Raw genomic sequence first — 22,963 nt, 5'->3', positions numbered from 1 at the left:
TTGATATGGTACAAGGTGATAGGTAACGTTACTGATTGCTTTGTTTAGGAAAACGGATGTTATGTTTAGATATTAATATACTTAAAAGATTTGAATTAAGAGATATACGTATGGGGGTGGAGGAAATGGGTAGATTATGAGTAGAATAAATGCCAAATTAGGATCTATTATATAGTTTTATAGCCGAATGCTGTTTTTTTTTATTTATTTAAAAAAATACATCAAGAAAAAGAAATAGTCAAACAAATGATCGCGACAGGAACTTTACATGATATTTACACTTTCTACGGTATGTAGACTTCAGTCAGATTTAACAAATATTAAACATAATCCTGGTTATATTTGACTTTTTGGGCGTTTGTTGTTCACCCAAACATACCATTTGTCCCAACATTGGAAATATACGGAGTCCTTTTGATCTCTCAATGCTTTAGTCAGTCTTTCGGCTTCCGCATAATCCAAAATTTTCTCCAAAATCAAGTCTTCAGCCGGCAGGTCTTTCCCCTTCCAATATTGGGCGAAACATATTCTTGCTGACTTGGTGATAAAAACACACAGACACCATATATTTGTGCCTATGTTGTCTGGCCTAATGTTCAGTAGGTAATGCTCTGGTTTCAGAATTAGGTTATAACCTGTGATTTCCATGATCCATGCCTGTATGATTTTCCAGAATTCAGTCGTCCTGGAACAGGTCCACCACATGTGGAAATAGGTGCCAATCTCCCCACACTTCCAACAGTTTGGTGACAGATTTGAATACATTTTAGAAAGACAAGCAGGTGGAAGGTGCCATCTATACAGCATCTTGTACACATTTTCTTTGTATGATGTTGCCCACAGGAATTTCATATGTTTAAGCCAGATTTCTTCCCGTTTTGTCATATCAATTGGATAGCCAATATTTCTCCCCCAGGCAATCATAGATTCTTTAACTATTTCATCCCCTATCCAATAGTCTATTAAAAGTTTATATATCCTTGATAACATTTTGTCCTTTTGTCCGAATGCTGTTTTGAAATGTATAGTATACGGGGGACATAATAATAATGTTAGAAAGAAATGTTTAGCACATAGGGGGTGGTGTAAAAGGGTGGTGAAATATTATATAATGTGATATTAATGTGGATTTCATCTTGCAGAAGCCATGGGGGGAGGGGAGGGGGAGGGGGGTTAGGGGGACAGAAAGGGGGAAGAATTTGTATTTGAAAAACTTTTTCAATAAAAAAAAAAAAGAATAGAGATTGGAGAGTTTTAACATCTAATTGAGAGGGAGGGGGAAGAGATATCAGCAAGTCTGTCCCTCCCAGCTTTTTTCATTTTCTTTATTGAAGAAATCTGACTTTCTGGAGGAGGGAGGGGTTAATTCCAATTCTCGAATACAGCTCATCTGTCTGGAACCCGCACTGCATATCGGACATTAATACAATTGAGCGTATCCAGAAATATTTTACAAGAAGACTCCTCCACTCCTCTGCTTGCAACAAAATACTTTATGCCACCAGACTTGAAATTCTAGTCTTAGAAAACTTAGAACTACGTCGCCTTTGGTATGACCTAAGCATGGCTCATAAAATTATCTGCTACTGTCAATGACTACTTCAGCTTCAACTGCAACAATACACGAGCACACAATAGATACAAACTTAAAGTGAACCGCTCCAAACTTGATTGCAGAAAATATGACTTTAGTGGTCAATGCCTGGAATGCACTACCTGACTCTGTGGTTTCATCCCAAAACCCCCAAAATTTTAACCTAAGACTGTACTGTTGACCTCACCCGATTCCTAAGAGGTCTGTAAGGGGCGTGCATAAGAGCACCAGCGTGCCTACCGTCCCTGTCCTAATGTTCCCTTTATTTGTATTCATTTTATGTATTCAATTCATGCTTATATATATTATCTAATACGTACTTGACAAATAAATACAAATAAAAATAAATAAATAAGCAAGGTAAACATTTTGGAAAGCTTGTGCTGAAGCTTCCGCCTTATGCAGGTCTGGTTTCCCAAAGCCTAGCAAGAACTAAAAATTTGCAGTCTCCTGACAGTCAGCTAAATAGGCAGTTAGCTAAACGGGGCAGAAAGCTCTAAAAGTCTGGGGAACTGATCCTTTTTTTGCTCCAAAAGGCAGAGGTACTTCTGCATGAGGAAGGGCTGTAGTTGAATCAGGAAAGTCAGGCTCACCTGACATTTTCCTTGTTTCACACAGGTGAGACGATCAGCTGTTTGGCAGACGTATGTGGGAGTCATTCAGAGGACAAAAGCAGAGCATGGGGCATCTTGGGGCATGGGGAGGTCTTGGGAGGCTTGAGGCAGGTGGGTTTGTGTCTGCACTAAGGAACTGCCTCCCCCCAACCCAGTGTAGCCCCTGCTCCACTTAATGACCTCACGTATATTTAACAAATGCACTGGGAAGAACAGGGATGACTGGTTTTACTTGAGGCAGTTCATTCAATGTTTGTCCTGACTTGTGACCCTAATGAGCAGGCTCCATTATGGTCATATAACAGTTCATTAAGTGACTGTTCAAAGTTAAAAATGAAGCTAAAAAAAAATGACGTTAAGACCAGTTTTTACACTTAAGAGCATTGCAGCATCCCCATGGTCATCTGATTTACATTTGGATCCTTGACAACTGGTTCATACTTAATGATGGTTGCAGTGTCCCAGGGTCATGTGGGGTCATCTGTGATCTTCTGACAAGCAGCAGAGTTATTGGGAAAGCCCGGATTCACTTAACAACTATGCCACTAACTTAATAACTGCAATGATTAACTTAACAAGAAATATCATAAAATGAGGCAAAACTCACTTAATAAATTTCTTACTTAGCAACATAAATTTTGGGCTCAATAGATGACAACCTGTATATGCTCATCTTGTGAAATACAATTCTAATATAGGCTATGATGGATATTGTGTATTAAAATAATTTTATCAGAAAATAATCAGAGATATTTTCTTAGATGGAGATAAATAAGTGTTTCTTTTTTCATGAAGAATATAAATATTTTTCAAGCCTTTTAACCAAGTGTTCAGTTCACTGCTCTCTTTACTTTTTTTTAAACTCAAGAGGATTTTTATTTCTTCATTCCTTCCATTTAATTCTATCCTTACAAATCTGCTTTTTAATTACTTTCTCTGTGGTCATCTGTAGTCTGCTGTTGACTGAGAAAATGAAAGAGAAAGTGGCATATTAAAAATGGATTGCAGACTGACTGCTAATGTTCTGTAAAAAGCTTAATTTTTGTCTGCCTTGGCCACTGAAACTTATTTAGAAGTGATTTTTGATGTGTTGTTTTGAAGAGATAAAAGTGTGTTTTGCCTACTAGCTGAGCATAGTTTAATGCTTTTAACTTCATCCATATGAGTGTGGGTGGGTTTATATGTATACATAAGCCAAATAACCCTACTCTAAGTGTCAAAATGATGTTCAATTCTTAATGTTTTATAACCTAATTAAGTGCCTGGCTAAGCCTTTCTCCCTCCAAAACTTTAGACATAAATTAATTGATGGGCCTCCCTGTTGGCAGGACTGTATATTTTGTGTAAATAATATTGGCCTTATCTCAGCAGAATGGGAATTCTCTATTCATCATAGCCTCCATATATAAAAAAGAAGATAAGGGAGATCCCATAAATTATAGGTCCAAAAGCCTTATCAATTTACTAGTGGCCAAGATCTGTGTGAAACATTCCTTGAGTAGGATTGAGACTAGGTGATGGAGAAAAATTTTACTTGAACAACAGGCCATGTTCAGACCTGAGAGCTCCATAACAGTTTTATTCTATACTATCTCATAGTGAAATTTGAAACTGAAGTTAGGCAATTGATGGTATGTAAATTATATAAATATACTTTATGGAACCCTGTACTTGGTTACATCCATTTACACAAATACCAGCATATCTACCCATAAAGGTGTTACGTCCAAAGAGCCCTTGGACTCCAATACTATTCAATCTCTATGCCAATGATATCAATGATATTGCATATACCAAAAAATTCTAATAAATTTATTAGTACAGTTATATATGCAAAAAACCTTATTTTAATGTCACATTTCCAATTTGGCCTAAGAAAACTATTTGCAACAATTAGGTTTGTTTCAAACTCCTTGAATAGTAACAAAGCCAACTCTAAAGTGATGTTATCGAGTAAGAAATATACTAAATATAATTGGCGCCTGGCTAGGGAACCCATTGAACTAGTTAATTCCTTTCCAAAGTTAGAGAGTTTTCATCTGTAGAAGGCCTGTGGGTATGCTGCTTCAAAAGAAGACCAGTAAAGGCTCAACAAGTTCCAGAACGCTACAGGTAGTCCTTGCTTGCTGATGATAATTGGGATGGCAATTCCATCTCTAAGCAATGCAATCATAACGTACAGTGTCACATGGCTGTGTTCACTTTTGACAGCAGTTGCAGCAGTCTACATTGCCTTGGTTAAGTGAATCCTCCATGGTCACAGAGTCCCATGGTGATGGGAATCTGAATTTGCAATCTCCTGTTGGCTTCTCCATTGCTTGTTGGAAGCCAGACGTGAAGGTTGCAGTTGGTGATCATGCAATCATGAGATGTTGTGACTGTCATAATCATGAGCCATTGCCAAGAGCCTGAATCATGATCATATGACCATGAAGATGTTATGATAGCCCTAACTATGAGGAGTGGTGGTAAGTCCCCCTCATTCAGTGGCATTGTAGCTCTGAGTGGTTAAGTGAGGACTATCTCTACTTAAACTTTGAGTTAGAATTATCCCTTACAAAGAAAAAAAAATAGCCTCAATGTTGATGTACAGTGCAGAATTGTGAGATCTAGCAAAGGCCTCTTTTGTAAGAGTTTTCTAAAGAGGATCTTGGGATTTGATAAGAATATGCCAATCCCCACGGTAAGAGCTGAGCAAGAGCTTTATCCCACACTAAATTAGTCAATAATTGAAGTGTTTAACTATTGATGGAAGGTTCTAGTGGGCCCTGATAGACTACACAAAATGTGCCTAGAATAATTGATGACTCGATAATATTAACCAATCTGTTAATACTATTTTGCAGCTCAAGCTGTCAACCTAACATTTACTTTCAGCAAGACACTAGATCAAGGATAATAGAAAAATACCTAACTTTTGACAAAGTTTTGACATAGTGTCATACAAGTCTTGTCAGAACAAAATACCTTGCTGGGCTCCAAAGTAAAATGCAGGCGATTCCATTTCATACTATACTAGGAGAGAAAGTGTATATGTGGAGGTCCAGATGTAGAAGTCAGTGTATGTCATACTTGAGTGGCAGTTATATGCCCCAGCAAGGCTCGGTATTTAGAAACTTTATTGACAGAACCTTGCGACTTCAAAAGCAGTTGTGTCCTACTTCCTTTCAGGGCATTAATAATTATGTAGCTAGCAGAACAGCCAGATTATTAGTCAGAACTGTTTAGTGGAGAGCCCATTACATGGAAGAGACTCGGGTCCCATGCAAAAGTGATCCTCCCTTATTCTGGACCTTATAACAATTTCCTCCTATTTTTAGTTAACACTGTGTTAGGTCTTGATATACTTAATCTTCTAAACTAATAAATACATTATCTAACCAATTAAACCAACTTGTCATTTCTCATTAATGCTGATTTCATGTGTTCTTAGTTGCTTCAGATTTTTTATTAATAAATCTTAACATGTGCAGATGGAAGCAAAGTTAACTGGCAAGCCAACCCTGGTGGGATTTATTCTGTTACACTCGCCTAACCACCAGCAGCTGTGTACTTTTGGATGACGGCTAATTTTTCCAGTTTGCAGTTTGCCATTGCCAAATAATAGGATTCAAATGGAATTCATTCCCACTGACCAACCCATGCTTACACTCTGATCATCTCCATGCCTTTTTCAATATGGTAAAATGAAAGCCAACATTTCACAGATGGTACCAATCTTTCGCAACTTTCAACTACTAGGATTTTCTGAAGAAGGAGCGGGAGGAAAACATTGAAAAGAAGGAGCATGGACGATTCAAGGGATTTAGACAGTGAAAATTATTTTGAGGTAGAAAAATGTTATTAGTCTGGAACTGAGGAAAGATTCCCCTTAAGTTCTCTTAGGAGAAATTTCATTCCAGAATTATAATCACCTTCCCAAAATGTGTAATTTTATTTTAGTTCACCATGCTGTGTTTTTAGGTTTTAGGGTGACCTATCCGGCCTGATACTCTATATCTTGCTCATGTTTAATGGCTACACAATCTTGGTTTTAAGAAATGATTTACTGCCTTAATGACCTTACATTCTTTTGCACTGATTCTGCTATATGTCAGTTGGCAAGCTTATTTAGGAAGATTGGGGGTTACCTATTGAGCCTCTGCTGTCAAGCAGCCTGTGCTTTTCAATAGTGCAGTTTTCAATTGCTGTTAGGATTTTGTCTAATCATAAACACATGATTAACTACTTACCTTTTTCTCCTAAAAAAAAGGAGAACTCCCTGTGCTCACTCCCTGTGCTTACTTTTTGCATTTAATATCCTATAGTTCATACTGGTTTCTCTATTTATACTATCCTATTGTCTAAGGTTTTTTCCCCCTTTGATCAAAGAACATGCTGCTCTTTGTGTATTTTGACTGACTCATGTATGCATATATATGTATTTGACTGACTCGTGTATGCATATATGTTTTTAAAAATAAAATCTGATCTCATCACTTTGTGGGCCAATTCATTCATACCTCTCAATCATAATTTATCATTGCACACCTGAGTCAGAAAGTGTTCAAATAAAGCTATGAATCTGAGCATTTTCTCCTTCCCCTTACTGCATCATAAGCAATTATGGTAACTTGGATTCCATTTCAGTTCTACAACAATCTAGCATGCTGTTGTTACATATGAGCCAGGAGTTTTGGTGTAAAAGGAACTCCAGTTTGCTAAAGAAATCACAAACCAGTCCCATAATTTAAAGCTGATTTGTTTATAAATTGACCTAAATTTATTTTAATGCACAGCTCCTCATTTGTGTATAACGATGAAAATGGAATCTGTAACATGTAATTAATGTTTTATTTTTGCAAGCCATGCAGACAAGTCCGGCATTTTAATCTCAGTGTTTAGAGGTTGTGGGGTATGAATTGGGCACCACAGGCTTCAGCTCAACCAAAGCAAGGCTGAGTGACTTTGGGTGTTTGGACCTTCCATTGTTGGGGATCTTCCATTTTCAAAGCTGGATAGGATGGCATTGTCTATATAGTGCACGATCTGGTCCTCCTGAAGAGCTTTATGGCTCCTGCTGGAAAAGCAGGTGGCAATTGTGATCCGGAGAGCTTTTGCACACCTTTGGGCTGCGTGGTAGTTGATCTTGTTTATTTATTTATTTATTATTTATTGGTTCGATTTATATGCCGCCCTTCTCCGGAGTCTCAGGGCGATGTGTTAAGCAATAGCCTTCATACTTTTGTATATACCTGCTTAGTAGGGCTTTCGCCCCCCCCCCCCAGCGGTGTTCTTTTTATACAAAGTCAGTTTATTGCTCCCACAATCCGGGTCCTCATTTTACCTACCTCGGAAGGATGGAAGGCTGAGTCAACCTTGAGCCTGGTGAGATTTGAACTTGCACTAATTGCAGGCAGCTGGCAGCTAAGTGCTACTTAACAGCACTTTAATCCGCTGTGCCACCAAGGCTCCTAATTGGACCAGCAGGTCCTGCTACTTCTGAACTGGCCCCCCAAATGTTTGAAGGGTCCCATCTCCTGGTTGTGCTAACAACCATCCTGTATGATTTCTTCCTCAACTGTTATGCATTTTAATTTTTATATTTGTGATGGGATTGTTTTTCATTTATTTTAAGATTGTTTGCTGCCCAGAGATGGGCAGCCAAACAAATTGAACAGATAAATAGATAGATAACCTTGGTTTAATGTTTTCTGTGAATAAGCACTTGAGAAGCCACAAAATGGAGATGAAAGACTGCTCAATTCTGTTCCATCAGGAACCAAAAAAATTGTAACATGAGGTAGGCTTATATTGCAGCCACCACAGAATTTTGAGCAATCAAAAATTTCCTATGCTTATTTTAGAAAACATAAATAAGTACATAGTATAAAACGAATAAGTCATAGATTTGCAGCTGAGCATATAAAACTGTCAAATTAGATCCAGACTAAATAAATTGAATTATTCCCACTGATTGTAATGGGTGTTAATATCCTGGCTAAGACAGCCAGTTGGGGTTGTGGTTAGAGGCATTGGGCTAGAAATCAGGAAACTGTGAGTTCTAGTCCTGCATGAAAGCCAGTTGGGTGACTTTGAGCCAGTTGCTTTCTCTCAGCCCTAGGAAGGAAGCAAGGGCAAACCACTTCAACCACTTCTGAAAATGTTGCCAAGAAAACTGCAGGGACTAGTCAAGGCAATCACCAGGAGCCAAGACTGACTCAAAGGCTCCACATGTCCTGGCTAAACTCAGTCCAAACCCTTTAGGGTTTTTGCCATCTCTCTTACATCTGCTCCTTCCTCATTCACTTATTTAAACCAGCTTTCTACAAAGGAATATTTTAGCTGTTCCAGGTTCAAAACTGATGAAAAAAGAGAATCGCCAAGCTTTACATGGGTTTGTTTGCTAGGAGTTCTGGTGTTAGAAAGAATTAACACTGAAGGCTTTCACAAAAGCCAGGAATTATTTTTGCAGATTGATATTACCCTAGCATGATGGAGGGAGCCTCAGGAAATCTATGACTACAGCTTAAACCAAGTTGCCTACCACTATTTGTAAGGTATTAAATGGTCAACTAAATGTATCAAAAGGCTTGCATCCGAAGTGCTCCGCAGCTGCTCTTGCAGAGCCATTTGTAATCTGCCAGTGGGACATCACAAGCTGCCGAGTATGCAGTTCTTTTCCTACTAGATGTCTGTGCATTGGGAAGAAAGTGCTTTCTTCTGTATGGTACTAATCCTTTACACCAGTGGTTCTCAACCTTCCTAATGCCGCGACCCTTTAATACAGTTCCTCATGTTGTGGTGACCCCCAACCAGGGGTGGGTTCTAAATTTTTTTTACTACCGGTTCTATGGGCGTGGCTTATTGTGGGCGTGGCTTGGAGGTCATGTGACTGGGTGGGCGTGGCTAGCTGGTCATGTGACCGGGTGGCCATGGCTATGTGTATAGGGAACTACTCAGAGGGCTGAAAAAAGTCATTTCTGACAGGTCCTCGGACTTTTGACCGGTCTTCACAGTTATGACTGTCATCATTTATGCTCATCGTAGCATTCTTAACCGTGTCACTCATTTCACAACTGCTTCTCTTCACCATGGTGACAAGATAGGGCAAAAACGTAAATTGTGAGGACAGTCGTAAGTTCGAGGACTGGTCAAAAGTGCGAGGACCAGTCAAAAATAACTTTTTCATCCCTCTGAGTAGTCCATATGCATAAAAGGATACAGCAATAGAGAGGGATGAAGGAAGGGAAGGGAAATTAGAGTAGGAGTGAGGGTAAGAGAGGAAGGAAGAGAGGAGGAGAAGGAGAAAGGAAGAGGAAGTAGGGAGAAGAAGAAGAGGGGGGGAAGAGAAAGTAAGAAGGAAAGAAAAGACAGAGGTGGTAGGTTTGAGGAGAAAGATTGCTGTACAATAAAAAAGATGAAAGGGAAGAAAGCCAACCCCAAACAAATATAAAGATATTAAGATAAAGAATGAATTGTTACACTTTAAAGAATAAAAGAGAACATATAGCAATAAATAGCAATAATTAAAAACACACATACAAACATACAACGTATTTTCTTTGAACAGAGTATTTGGCCAGTTCACAAATTTAAACAGTTGTAGGAGGTTAGCACCCACCCCTTTCCTAGAAGAATGAAATATTAAAAAGGCAGAATATTATATTTCCCTGGATGAGAAATGGAGAAGCATATTTTACAGACAAAGCAGCTCCCACCTTCCTGCCCCCCACCCTTTGTTAATGGGCCAGAGGCAGAAAGTCAATCCTTTTGTCAAAGGACATTTGCAACACAATAGCAACAGAAACTAACACAATGGGCCCCATCTAGCAACCAAAACTCACCACACTTGACCTGGGAAGCATGTGACCTGGGAAGCACATGTGACCATCAGCCAGCAAGGCTAGCTAAGACCCCCACCCCCTGGGAGTCTGACAACCAATCAGGATACTCTTTCGGGGCCCCAAGAAATGCAAAGCCAGAGAGAGCATAAAAACCCAAGGATTTACTGTATCTGCCCCTTTTCTGTTCAGGAACTCAAGCCATGTGATCCTGTCCACCATTAAACCATCTTTCCAAGCAGTCTCCATGTTTCCAGTGTCTTTTTCCCCACTTGGAGCAGAACTCAGAAGGATATTTCTTCCAACACAGTGTTTAGTCATTTCAATTAAATTTACAATTTCTATATTTTCTTTTTACCATATTTATTCCTCATCTATTTTTTTAAAAAAACAATATTACCCTTCATCCTCATCTCTAATCTTAATCAAATTCAGTTTTTCCCTTCTATATTATACCCCTTCACATTGTCATCTATTTTTATATCCATCCTCACATTGGTTAATTATATAATCATGTAATACAGTTGTTTTATATTAAAATGTTGAATTTGTATTAATTAGTTATATAACTATCTTTTTTGTATATTAATCAATATGAACATGAATATTCCAATTATTTTCATGCAATCCAATTTCTTACAAATCAATTAATTATATTTACCAATAATAATAAACCAAATAATTTCCCCCATATATTCCTCCAAACCACAACTTAACCATTTCTGCTTTCAACACAATATACAATGAATAGTATCTCAATTATTACAATTCCCTAGTTAAATAGAGCTTTTTTTCTTTTGTGTTTTAAAATCTTGAACCTCCTCTTTTGCCCTAAATTTCCCATTGTTTGCAGTTTTGCACCTACCTTTTTTGGTGAGGAAAAAGAAAAAGAAATCTCTCTGCCCCATTTTGTCACATTGCAGCAAAGACCCTGCTTACTTTCAGTTTCGTTTTTCAGCATAGCTAGGGGAAAAAAAATCTGCTCCAGGAATTTACCTCTTTGCAGCTAGCTAGCAACAGAGCCCTCCGCAAAACAGCTGAGAGTAGAGCAGCTCTTTGAAGCCCCGCAGCAAGAATTTAAAGTTTTTTTCCCTCTAGCCATCAGCTGGGACTCCGGAGGCAGCAATAGATTGGGAGTGGGCAGTGTAAGCGAACGGCAACCGGCGATCCAACAGACGCAGAGGGTGAGGGTGAGTGAAGGCGTGGGGGGGTGAGAGAGGGCTTTGGCGACCCTTGTGAAATGGCCGTTGGACCCCCAAAGGGGTCGCGACCCCCAGGTTGAGAACCACTGCTTTACACTATGACCAGAGATGCTATCTCCATTAGGCCCTCTGCATGCCATTTACAAACTGCAGCAATGGAAATGCCTAGGAAGATCAGTGACTATGTTTACCTTCTGTTCCAAAGGCTGGCATGATAGTAAATTTCATAAAAGCTTTGCTAACAGAATTTGTTGTGTAGTACTGGGTTTCCTGAAAATAAGACCTACACCAAAAATAAGCCCTACCATGTTTTTGCATGTGTGTCCAAAATAAGTCCTACCCCCAAAATGAGCCCTATTTAAGCACCTGCACGGCCAGCCATCCGCCCATTCTGTCTGGTTGCTTGTGGTGCCACAGCTGCGAGGCAGGGTGGAGCTGCTCCACACATCCTACACTCACCTCAGAGCCCCCACAGCAAGGTCATCCATGCCCCAATGCCTGCCTCACCTTGCGGCGGCAACTCCACCAGCCCCATCCAGCAGAACCTTTCATGGCTGCTGGCCCACTTCTGCTTGCTCGCATGGCCACAACAGAGCAGGAGGCCGAGTGATGTGCTGTTGCCATGAGGTGAGGCAGGTGTTGGGGCATGGATGGCCTGGCTGCGCGGGCCCTAAGATAAGCCAGTGCAGGGCATTTGGGGCAGGTCCATCCCACTGCCTCCCCTTGCAGCCATGGCACCAGCACATTGCTCGGCCTCCTCCATTGCAGCCACGCAAGCAAGCAGAAGAAGTGGGCCTCCCATGTACTCTTAAAGTACATGGGGGAAAAATAAGACATCCCCCCAAAATAAGCCCTAGTGCTTATTTTGAAGCCCAAAAGAAAATAAGACCAGGTCTTGTTTTTGGGGAAACACAGTAGTGAATCAGTGACTTGTACAAGTCTTCACATTATATGCTTATTGAGTGATAACCATTGTATCTCTGAACTCCTAGGTCTCTGGCATATTACTAAGAAGCTGTTGTGATATTGACAGATCATTAAGTGCCCACTGATCAAGGTGAACAAATATTAACTTTACACAGTAGATTAGGTTTGCCACACAAGGATGCTATGATTGGCACATCCATATGCATGATGCCATTGCACTTGCATTACATGTGGTTGGTTTTCTTTTAGGTTTTCACAGAGTTGAAAATCTGCCTGTCAGTAGCTTTTTATATACAGGTAGTCTTTGACTTAACAACAGTTAATTTAGTGACAGTTCAAAGTTACAATGGCACTGAAAAAAAGTGACATGAATGTTTTTCACCCTTATGACCTTTGCATCTCTATGGTCACAATGATCAAAAATTAGATGCTTGGTAACTGGTTCATATTTGTGACGGTTGCAATGTCCTGGGGTCATGTGATCAGTTTTTGCAAACTTCTGATAAGCAAAGTCAGTGGGAAAGCCAGATTCACGTAACAACCATGTTACTAACTTAACGACTGCAATGATTGATTTAACAACTGTGGTAAGAAAAGTTGTAAAATGGGGAAAACTCACTTAACAAATGTTTCACCTAGCAACATAAATTTTGGGCTCAACTGTGGTCGTAACTTGAGGACTACCTGTATATAGCTTTGGGATAAAGTTAAACTGCACAATCAGCAATACTATCTACACAGAGCAGGAAGGAGACTTTTGGAAGAAGGTTTATCTGGGTGATGGAGCTTCATGCATCCCACTCATCTTTCTTTCTCAAATAGTTAGCTGGTGTTGGAAATTTAATAAAATAGGAAGTAGGAAAAGAGAAACAAGCCATCTTTTTAAACCTAAAGTACTTTCATACAAAAAATCTAGACCAGTTCAAAATTAGGACTGCCATTCTTTCACAGCTAAGTAGATTTATTCAGCTGCTTTACAGTTCAAATGATAATAAAAATCTTTTTGTTCTGGTGAAGCTGCAGAATTTACCAATTTCCCTGCTGTAGAAACCTCCTTTCTCATCTGTCCTCCTGACTCCTGATTTTAGCCATCCTCGGAGATCTTTTAAGACAGGGGTGTCAAACTTGTGTCGTCACAGCATCGTCACATGACGTGTCATGACTTTTTTTCCCCTTCGCTAAACCGGGTGTGGGCATGGCCAGTGCGTGATGCATCCGGCCTGTGGGCCGCCAGTTTGACACCCCTGCTTTAAGGGGAATGCTTAGCAAAATGAGCCCACTGTTTTCCCCTTCCTTTTGGCCGGGTCTCATACAATTTGACATTGAATTTTGAAAGTTCATGATGCATGAGGGTTTAAGCTATCATAGTCTTGCACTGTTTTTACAGTGGAGAAAATAACTTCCTGTGTGGTCTCTCTCCTTGCCCTCCAGCCATAAATATAAGTCTGTATCTATCTCTATAGCTCTTCGTGTAAACATAAAGCTGAACATATATGGATGCGCATGGATAAAATACCTAAATATTTGTGCCGGAGAAGTTGATTTCATAGAGATGAACGCTTATTTCCCTCAGTTGCTTGCATGAATTATATAACAAATAGGAAAAAAAATAAATTCCAGGACTTCTTTCAATCAATACTTTCTTTTAATATCTAAGATTATGAATCAATTTTCTGGGGCAAGGGGCGGAGATATTTCTTTTAATTTATGCTGTAAACATTGGTACCTACTGATTTATAATAATTTGCAAATATCTTTCCTCAGATGTCTGACCCACAAAATATTTACCTGTATGCTGTATCAACATATACTGTAGCTCAAGTATATTAATTAGATAAGATGCACTGATGGCTTGAAAGAAACAAGTAATTAGTTTTCTTCCAATTTACAGGAGCTTCCATATGTAATCATCTGGAATTAATTAATTTCATGATTTGCAATAGAAAAGAATGTATAGTTATGATACAGGATAATGAAACTTAATAGGCCATAATGAATCTTCATGATTTAAATGACTGTAGAAAGTGGCTATTTACAAACCTAAGGGCCAGTAAATGTGATGCTACTTGCAATAGGAATCAGGTTGGAAACTGCTTTTTTCAGCCAAAGAGGTTGTAGAAAAAAATGGTTTTAAAAATTAAAAAAAAGCCTCTGATGATTGCGCGGCTCAGCTGGGCATGGGGGGGGGCAGGGATTTTTGCTACCTGAACCACCCGCCGCCATCGCTACTGGATTGGGCGATCCGGTCTGAACCCGGAGCATTTCACCCCTGATTTAAGCCCATATCTAGATGCTCCCTTTTTTGGAAACAGGTCTACAAGACTTATCAAGTCCCTTGCATTAGGAAAGAAGTCCAGTGTCTAACTTTAAAGAGAGCCCTTCTTTTTAGATATGCCAGTTGATGGTTTGACTCCAAAGAATATGAAGATTTGTTTTAGAACTTTAGGGCTGAAGTGCTTAGATCCATATCACAAAGTTATGATAGATCTAGGAAGCATCTTATCTTTATTCCAAAGCAGTGCTTTGATGTATACATTTACATATCCATCTTCTATTGCATATACAGTATGTAGTGTTATCTTTTTCAGTTTCACAAACTGCCTTTTAGTTGATCCACATTCCCAGAGGTGTTCATGAAATATATGGACCTGCCAGCTGCTTAGCTCCAAGTGTTAATTATTGATGTCTTACCCTAGATTGACAGTGATCTCCTGGTTGCCTGGCTTGATTACATTCTAATTACTCTTTAAAAAATGTTTGCTGCTTTGGTTTCTATGTCAAGTCTGCAAAATATTTTTTTTCTATTCATCTCATTGCTTTTATCAGGACATCAAAGCGAGCTTGGTTTGCCACTGCTTAAAGTAGGTGAAATAGTACATGCTATCATCTAAAGCAGAAATGTATCTCAGGTCACAGTTCATCTACTGTAAGTTGAGGTGAGACTTGTGTGGTCCATGTTTTGTTTTTTACTAACAGCCCAAGATCTATTAGTTTAAGCTTGGTGCAAACAACTAAATTACATTGAATTAAACATTGAAATAGAATAAACAAGAAAAAACAAGATCAGTTCATCATGAGAACCAGACAAGACCTAGACTGAATTCATTCCTTCATTCAGAAGTCAACTTCTGTTTATTCCTACCTTTATCCAGCTCAACAGAAGAGCTTAGGGCAAGCAGGAAGGTAATTGTTGCATCTACAGTTAAGTAATTGAAAAGCAAACATTCTTCCTGTTTTAAAAATATTTGAGATTTAATTCTGCACACTAATTAAAAAAGTCTTCATTTTTTTTTTACCAATAAAGCCAAAGTTTAAAATGGCTTAACTATTCCAGCAGGCTTACAAGCTGCACTACTGTGATTGTGTTTAGTGATGGCGCTTCACAAATAGGATATGTGAGTTTCCAACATAAAAAAAATGCCATTGTAAAGAAACCTATACATCTGCCAAAACACTATATTTTCCATTGCAGAAAACCCTTCAGAGCATATAATTCTAAGTCTTGTGCAGAATAAATCTTGGTCTGCAGTGCAGAAGGAAAATCATCTTCCTTTCTCACTCTTTTTCTTTTTTTTTTAGCTTCTTCTTCTAAGTAGGTGTAAATTAGGCATCAGGGATCTATCTGAGACTGGCACCAGACAGTTCTTCCTTGTCTTGACTTCAGAGAATGCTTCCATCTGTTTTTCAGGTGTTCTCATAGAGTAAGGGTGGGATGTTTTTACTTAGTATAGTTTACAGTATTTTTTCAGCAGAGGGTTTCATGAGAAACATATGCTGGGCAGCATATAAAATGGTATCCTAGCATTATAGCTATACAGTAAAAGTTATGTACATTTTCCCTTGTGCGTAGTGGTACTTCTGCTGGTGGTGATGATGATGATGATGCCTAAAACTGGATATTAAATGTAAGGAATGAAACTGGCAAGACAGGAACCAACAGTCTCAGAAAACAAAAAGCAAAATTGTATCGATAAAAAGCAGATGCCTTCATCACCTTTGCATGAAGAGAAGGGCTAAGTATCTCAGATGCTTAGAAAGCAGGAAGAAAAAATGAAATTCAAAACCTGGAACATATAGTAGTCTGAGGGGGGAGGGAACTTTTCTGTATACTAAAGTCTGCTTAATTCTTGTCTATGATAAAAAAAAAAATATGAGAAATTTCTGCTAAATAAATAGTCTCCTGACTGAGGGATTATGTGTCTGGAGAATCAAGATTTACAACTAGACCTGATGTGAAGACAGATCGTATTATGTTACCTTACATCTTAGTTTCATGTTACTTATGTCACTTTGATTTGGATTAATAACAAGAGGAAATAGGATGACATTTTTCCAAGGGATCTGGAATATACAGTAGCTGATGTCAGAGGCAACTTCAAGGGAAGCAAATGAGGATGTGTAATGGCACCATCATGCAAATGATATGATTTGTGTGTTTGCATCAGACATCGTATCATTACATATACATATCATTTGTGCAATGACATCATTGTAAATATATCACCACGGCTTTTAACAGACATTGCTGAATAGCATTAATCTGCTTTCTGAATTTCTTGCAAAATGTATTGGCCGACAGAATTTCTTACACTTATCAATGCAGAGTCACTGTCCTGTCCTGTGGAAAATTATCCTCCCCCCTCCATCTGCCAAGGTCTAAATGGCCTTGACCTTGTTGGCCTTTTGTAAGGTGATCAAGACTTGGATCAAGACAGGCATAGGGCAGGAGGTTAAGCAAGCCCTGTTGCTTGGTTACAGTCTCAATCATTTGAACTAGAACTCTAGGCATGTATTATAATATGGGTTTTTAAAAATATTTTTTATGAACTGTGCCATTGTCTTTGTTTCTTTTAATATTTGTACTCTGACCAGAATCCAGAGGTTGTAGGTGCTCCAACACTGGAGATTTTCCAGAAGAGATTGGATAAAATATTATAGGATTTCCTGCTTGAGCAGGGAGTTGTACCTCCAACGTCCCTTCCAGCTCTGTTACTCTGTTATTGGTGAGATGAATGGCTATGTAAATTGCTTCAATAAATGGAAGGTGATTACATAATAAATGAAAGGTGGGGGTTAAGCAGTCAGGCCTCCCAATACGGGCCAATCTCTCTCTCTCTCTGTCTTCACCCTCTTTCCCCAAATACAGCCTTCTGACTTGGATAATGAAAATACTTTTTCTGTTTCTAAAGTAATCCTTGAACTCAGAAATACATTATCTACAGAGGTGTCCTGTCCTCCTTTCTTCTAGTATTTAAAAAGATGCTGTTTTTTTTTTTTTTAGAAGGCTTTTGGTACCTAGGTTATATTGGAAGAAAGTGTTGTATATTGTTTTGTTATATATTGTGTTGTTGGGTCTTTCAAGTGGTATTTGACACAGTCACTTTTGATGCCATTTTCTATCATTTCTATTGTTGTACCCCACCCAGGATCATGGGATTGGGTGGTATAGAAATGTTTGAAATAAATCAAATTAATAAATGATAAACTTCACTATGAAGTCATTGTTGGGATCTTCATGCAGCCCCGTTGATTACGTACGTAGTTGGTTGAAGGGAGGAGGTGGACCTCATCAAACAGTTGTGAGATAGGTCTTACATCTTCAGCTTCCCTGAAGAATCGGTCTTTCACAATGATTTGTTCTGACATCTTGCTGCTGCAAATGGTCTGTTCTCTCTGTATGATTTTTTTTGTGGTTTGCAAAAACCCTTCAATATATTGTCATAGAAAAATGCAGATTTTTTTTTAAAAAAGACAAATGTTGTATATAAGAGTTAGATAAAAAACTTGCAAACTCCTCTTCTGAAAGCTGTATCAGATGTTATTGAAATATATTGACTTAAAGCACATATCCTACATAAAACTGAAATGTTTTTCAAACTTGAAATGAGATTCACAAAAAAACCATAGTTCTTATTTTTCCCCATACCCTTCTTGTCCATATTGCACAGTGCTGTTAGGATGGCAACTCTTTTTTGGAGGGGGAGCAAAAGCTCTATTTCTTGGAAAACATTTTAATGTTCTGCTTTTTTAAAACAGAGAATTTTATTATAACACCCATTCTGTGAACACCCTGTCCCATCAGGTTAGCTGCCTTCAGTTTAAAATAAGAAAAGACAATGAAAACTTTAACTCACTATGATGTTTTAGAGCTAATAAATGAGCTATTTCCATCTGGATTCTTGTGATCTCACTCTTTTAAAATCTTGAATTTCGTATGCTCAAATGTTGTATTGTACTACAAGCTAGGTTTGAAATTCCACAGCAAATCAGTTTGTCACACAGGTGGCTGAGATTGTGGAAAATGTAGTGATTACAACAATCTAGAAGAATAAGATATGGTTAATGGATCTATGAGGAAGATGAAGTGCAGAAGTGGACGAAAAATTTTTTATTTTATTTTTATATTTGTGGGTTTATGTTTCTATATATGTTTTGTCTGTTGTGTTTTTTAATGTTTATTTTATGCATGGAATTTTAATAAAGTTTTATAAAAGCAATTACAATTTTGTGCTATGGCTCTTAAGAGCCTATTCCTTCTCTGTTTTAGATTTCCAGAATGGCCTTATGATCTAATTTTGGAAACCAGATATTAGGTGATAATTAAAGCTTTGTGACCTAAAGTATCATAAAGGTGTTTTTTTTTTTAATGTTCCAATATTTTCTTTGCAGGTAAAGGCAGCTCAAGCATCTCATCCGACGTGAGTTCAAGTACAGATCACACTCCAACCAAGACTCAAAAGAATGCCGCCACAAGTGAAGGTGCACAAATGAATGTCTTTTTTGTTTGGTCCTAGGAGATTTTTAGAACCATTAATGTCTTTTTCTATTGATTCTTAGAAATCCCTGTCTCTGGCAAAATCAGACAAGAACCAAAAGGCAACATCATACCTTCTCCTAAGTTTAGTTCGTCATGTATTATGTTTTAATATCTTATACTCCTCCAATAGGAGCATTGAAGGAATACTTCCCAAATATAGGTAGTCCTCAGGTTGCAACAGCAAATGGAGCCAGAATTACTGTCACTAAGTGATGTAGTTGTAAAGTGCAATGCATTGCTTAGTGATGGTGGTCCCAGTTGCTGTGATTAAGCTAGGACTGTTCAATTCACTAAGCAAGGCCCTCATGTGACTCTGACTTCTTGCTGGCTTCTCCATTGACTTTCCTTTTGGGAAGCCAGCAGGAAATGTTGGAAATAGTGATCAGGTGACCACAGGGAAAGTGTTACACCCGGAACTTTGAGGACCAGCCATAAGTACCCCTTGTTCAGCATTGCAGCAAATTAGAATGGTCGCTGACCAAATGGTTGAAGCCCAAGGACTCCCTTTAACTCTGTATTAGTGTGGTACAGTTTTCTTGCTACATCTTACGTTTAAACAATAAAAGATTCTTTCAGGATTGCCCTTGGAAGAGCTGTCATTTATTCCTAGAAAAAAGACAAAATAATGAGGATTCACCCAGACTCAGTGGCACCTAGCTAACTATAGTTCTAAGGATAGAAATGGCGCTATTCTGGAAGTTGATCTATAGATAACGTTTTCTTGCTTCTTAGAAGTGTATGCCAAGTGAATTAATGTACATAAAACTAGAATAATGGGTTGTTGGAAAACACATGGATGAAGTGCGTTAGAGTTGGGACGAAATTTGGAAAACTCTAAGCTTAAGTGGAGGAGTAGAGAGTGTGGTTATGAGATGATGGGAAGAAGTTACTTTAAGAAAAGATGCAAACAGATAACTTACAATTGTGTAAGTTTTTCAGGCATAATATATCCAGATATATTGATATCAAGAACTGATACAAAAATTGTACAAACACTTCATAATATTATTATTAATCTGCACATATTGATCACAATTGAGTATACTTAACAGTACAACTAAAGTACATACTCTGGTTGTTAGATGAGAATAATCAATTATTTTCCAAAGCATGCTATTTCATTATGAGAATGAATGCAGCACCTCTCATTGTTATTTGCTTTTTTCTCAATTTTTTCCTTTCATACTGTAGAAAGTATGAGAGGAAATATATTTTCCTCTATAACTTTCAAAGCTGTAGGCCTTAGATTTATGGAGTTCCCTGGTGGGGAACTTCCTAATACAGTAGGAAAGAGAGTTTTCTGTGATTCCTCATCATTATTGTTTCTTTACTTTTCTGAATGTGTGAAAAGTTTCTATTGAAAAGTCTTATAAAAATACATGTGTAATTCATCCTGAATGATCAAGGCCATTGTGAGAAATTATGGAGTTCTTTTGTGACTTGATTTACAGTGAGAAATAGTATGTCCTCTCTGGAAGGTAAAAATATGTATTTTGCCAATGAGTAATCTCAAAAAGTCTGCTCCGAGAGTTTCAGCTGGAACCTCAGTTGTTGTTTTTTTCCAGATGTGTTAAAATAAACTCAAAAACTGAAGAGTTTTTAAAAAGGGGCTAATTGTGGAACTTTCTCCACTTCTTTTCTCTGGAACCCCAAATGTATCCCTTTTCAGTACAATTTTATTCTGCCTATATTTCGCCTATTAATCATAACACTCAAAAGTCATTAAGCAAAATTTACTGCAAAGAGTTTCCTTTCTGGGATAGGAAAAGTGCCCCAAATATTTAAAAAGATAAAGAATGAAAAGGACACTTTTGTAGTTAAAAGAAGCTTTAATAGTTACTGTATCATATATGAAACTGCTTTCCAAGAGGTCAGGAGAGGACTTTAAACTCGTACAATATCTTGTTCTCTCTCTCTCTCCGCCCCACTCTCTCTTTAAATTATATCAATATCTTGTTTTCTCCCTAGCATCCAAATTATTGAAATTAATGGGGAAGATATTATCAGGCACCTGAAACCAGAAGCCAGAATAGAGTTTAAAAGTACTGCAAATTTATTCCATGCTACCTATACACAAGAATCTGATCTACTAATGGTCAAGGCAAATTGAATTCCATTGACTGTTATCTAGTGCCAATTTGCCTGGATCATTAGTTGGAATTCATGTGGGATTGGATTTAAGTCTCTTGTGGGAGCATAGTAGCTCCAAACTGACGATGCATTTGACCCTGCCATTGGGTTCAGCCCAGGGGTGAAATCTAAATTTTTTTGCTACTGGTTCTGTGGGCGTGGCTTAATTAGTGGACGGGGCCAGGGGTGGGTTCTAATTTTTTTTACTACCGGTTCTGTGGACGTGGCTTATTTTGTGGGTGTGGCTTGGAGGTCATGTGACTAGGTGGGCGTGGCTAGCTGGTCAGAGTTACGACCAGTCCTCACACTTACGACCAGTCCTTGCACTTACGACCCAACTCATTTGTTTGCTTTTAACACTGATCAGCTGTAGGATGGCCCTTTGAAGCACCGCGGCAAGAGTTTAAACAGTTTTTTTCCCTCTAGTCATCAGCTGGGACTCAGGAGACAGCAATAGATTGGGGGTGGGACAAAAGAAAAGGTAAGAATAATGTGGGTGGCGGGGTGGGGGGGTGGGAGGGTGGGGGGGGGAGAACCGGTTCGGTGACATAATATCGTCACCGCTACCGGTTCGACCGAACTGGACTGAACCGGGAGGAACCCACCACTGGACGGGGCTTGGTGGTAAGGTGACTGGGAGGGCGTGGCTTGTTGGTCAGGTGGGCGTGACCAAGTCAATGTCACTTCTTTACCCTTTTTTAACTTACAAAACACAACACAACACAACTATATAAAACACAACACAATATAAAAGCAGCTGTGCTAGACCCAAAATGGCCCCTGCAACAATCAGGAACCTCACACAGACACAAAAAGCCCAAAAAACCAACTTTCATACTTTACACACACAAAATCCCACATACAGCTTTGTGAGATTTTGTATGTTTGTGTAGTTAGAGTGAAACACTACAGAAACACACTAAATCTCAGAAAGCTGCACAAATATTATTTTATTTTAATTTATTTTTATTTTTGTATAAAAGCAGCTAAATTTAAAACTTCCTAAACTTTAAGTGGCTAGGTCTAAAAAAAGAACAACTAAAAAAACCCCAATTAACTATTTTTTTAAAGGGGAAAAAAACTTACCCAATAGAACAGGGGTCTCCAACCTTGGCAACTTTAAGACTTGTAGACTTCAACTCCTAGAATTCCTCAGCCAGCTTTGGGAGTTGAAGTCCACAACTCCCTGCCTGCTTGATTGCAGGCAGGGAGATTCAGTTGCTTGCTGATGCAATGGATTGCAGGGATTACAGCAAGGCGTTGCGACCAGCAGCTAAGGTAAGCAAGCTGAGGGGGGGAGGGGGAGGGATTTTTGCTTCCAATTAGCAGGCAACTCAGCTGGGATCGTCAGAGTTTGGCTGGTCAGAGCCATTTAAAAGAAAAAAAAGGCTCTGATGATCGCGTGGCTCAGCGGGGCATGGGGGCAGGGTTTTTTGCTACTGGTTCTCCGAACTGCCCGCTGCCATCACTACCTACTCACTCCTGGTTCAGACTGATAAGTTTCTAGATATTTTGGACCCAAAATCTAAGCATCCTGCTATATAATAAACAAGTTTTAGAAACTGCTTTCTGTTCCTACTCTTTTTCTTTAAAAATGTTTAAGATAACCTGTGTTGGCTTAGGACAAAAACCTTATTCATGTTATGCTGAATTGTTTATGTGGATATCATAATATATGGTATCATTGTAATAATCAGTGTGCATTCCTTCTGTAGTTAATACAGGACAGACATGGTAAGGAATGTGGACAGGCTATTGAATCGGTCCCAATATGACAAGAGTCTGTAAGAAATTGTACAATAATATGCAATTGTTATTTACAGTCAGTCCTATTTTTTTCCTTCCCACATTGAACC

General features: G+C 38.6%; 1 protein-coding gene across 1 annotated transcript in view; it reads left to right on the top strand.

Moving 5' to 3' along the window:
- FBXL7 (F-box and leucine rich repeat protein 7) overlaps window positions 1-22,963 on the top strand; it is a 194,563-nt gene that overhangs the window by 24,111 nt on the left and 147,489 nt on the right. The window contains exon 2 of the mRNA XM_070942586.1: window positions 18,830-18,919. Within this exon, the coding sequence (XP_070798687.1) occupies window positions 18,830-18,919 (90 nt within the window). The remainder of the gene's footprint in view (window positions 1-18,829; window positions 18,920-22,963) is intronic.

This window comes from Pituophis catenifer, unplaced genomic scaffold (assembly GCF_029215685.1).
Source record: "Pituophis catenifer annectens isolate HBS135680 unplaced genomic scaffold, rPitCat1.0.hap2 SCAF_3, whole genome shotgun sequence".
Classification (NCBI taxonomy): Eukaryota; Metazoa; Chordata; class Lepidosauria; order Squamata; family Colubridae; genus Pituophis; species Pituophis catenifer.
The sequence above is the reverse complement of the archived record's forward strand: the minus strand, read 5'-3'. Positions and strand labels throughout refer to the sequence as shown.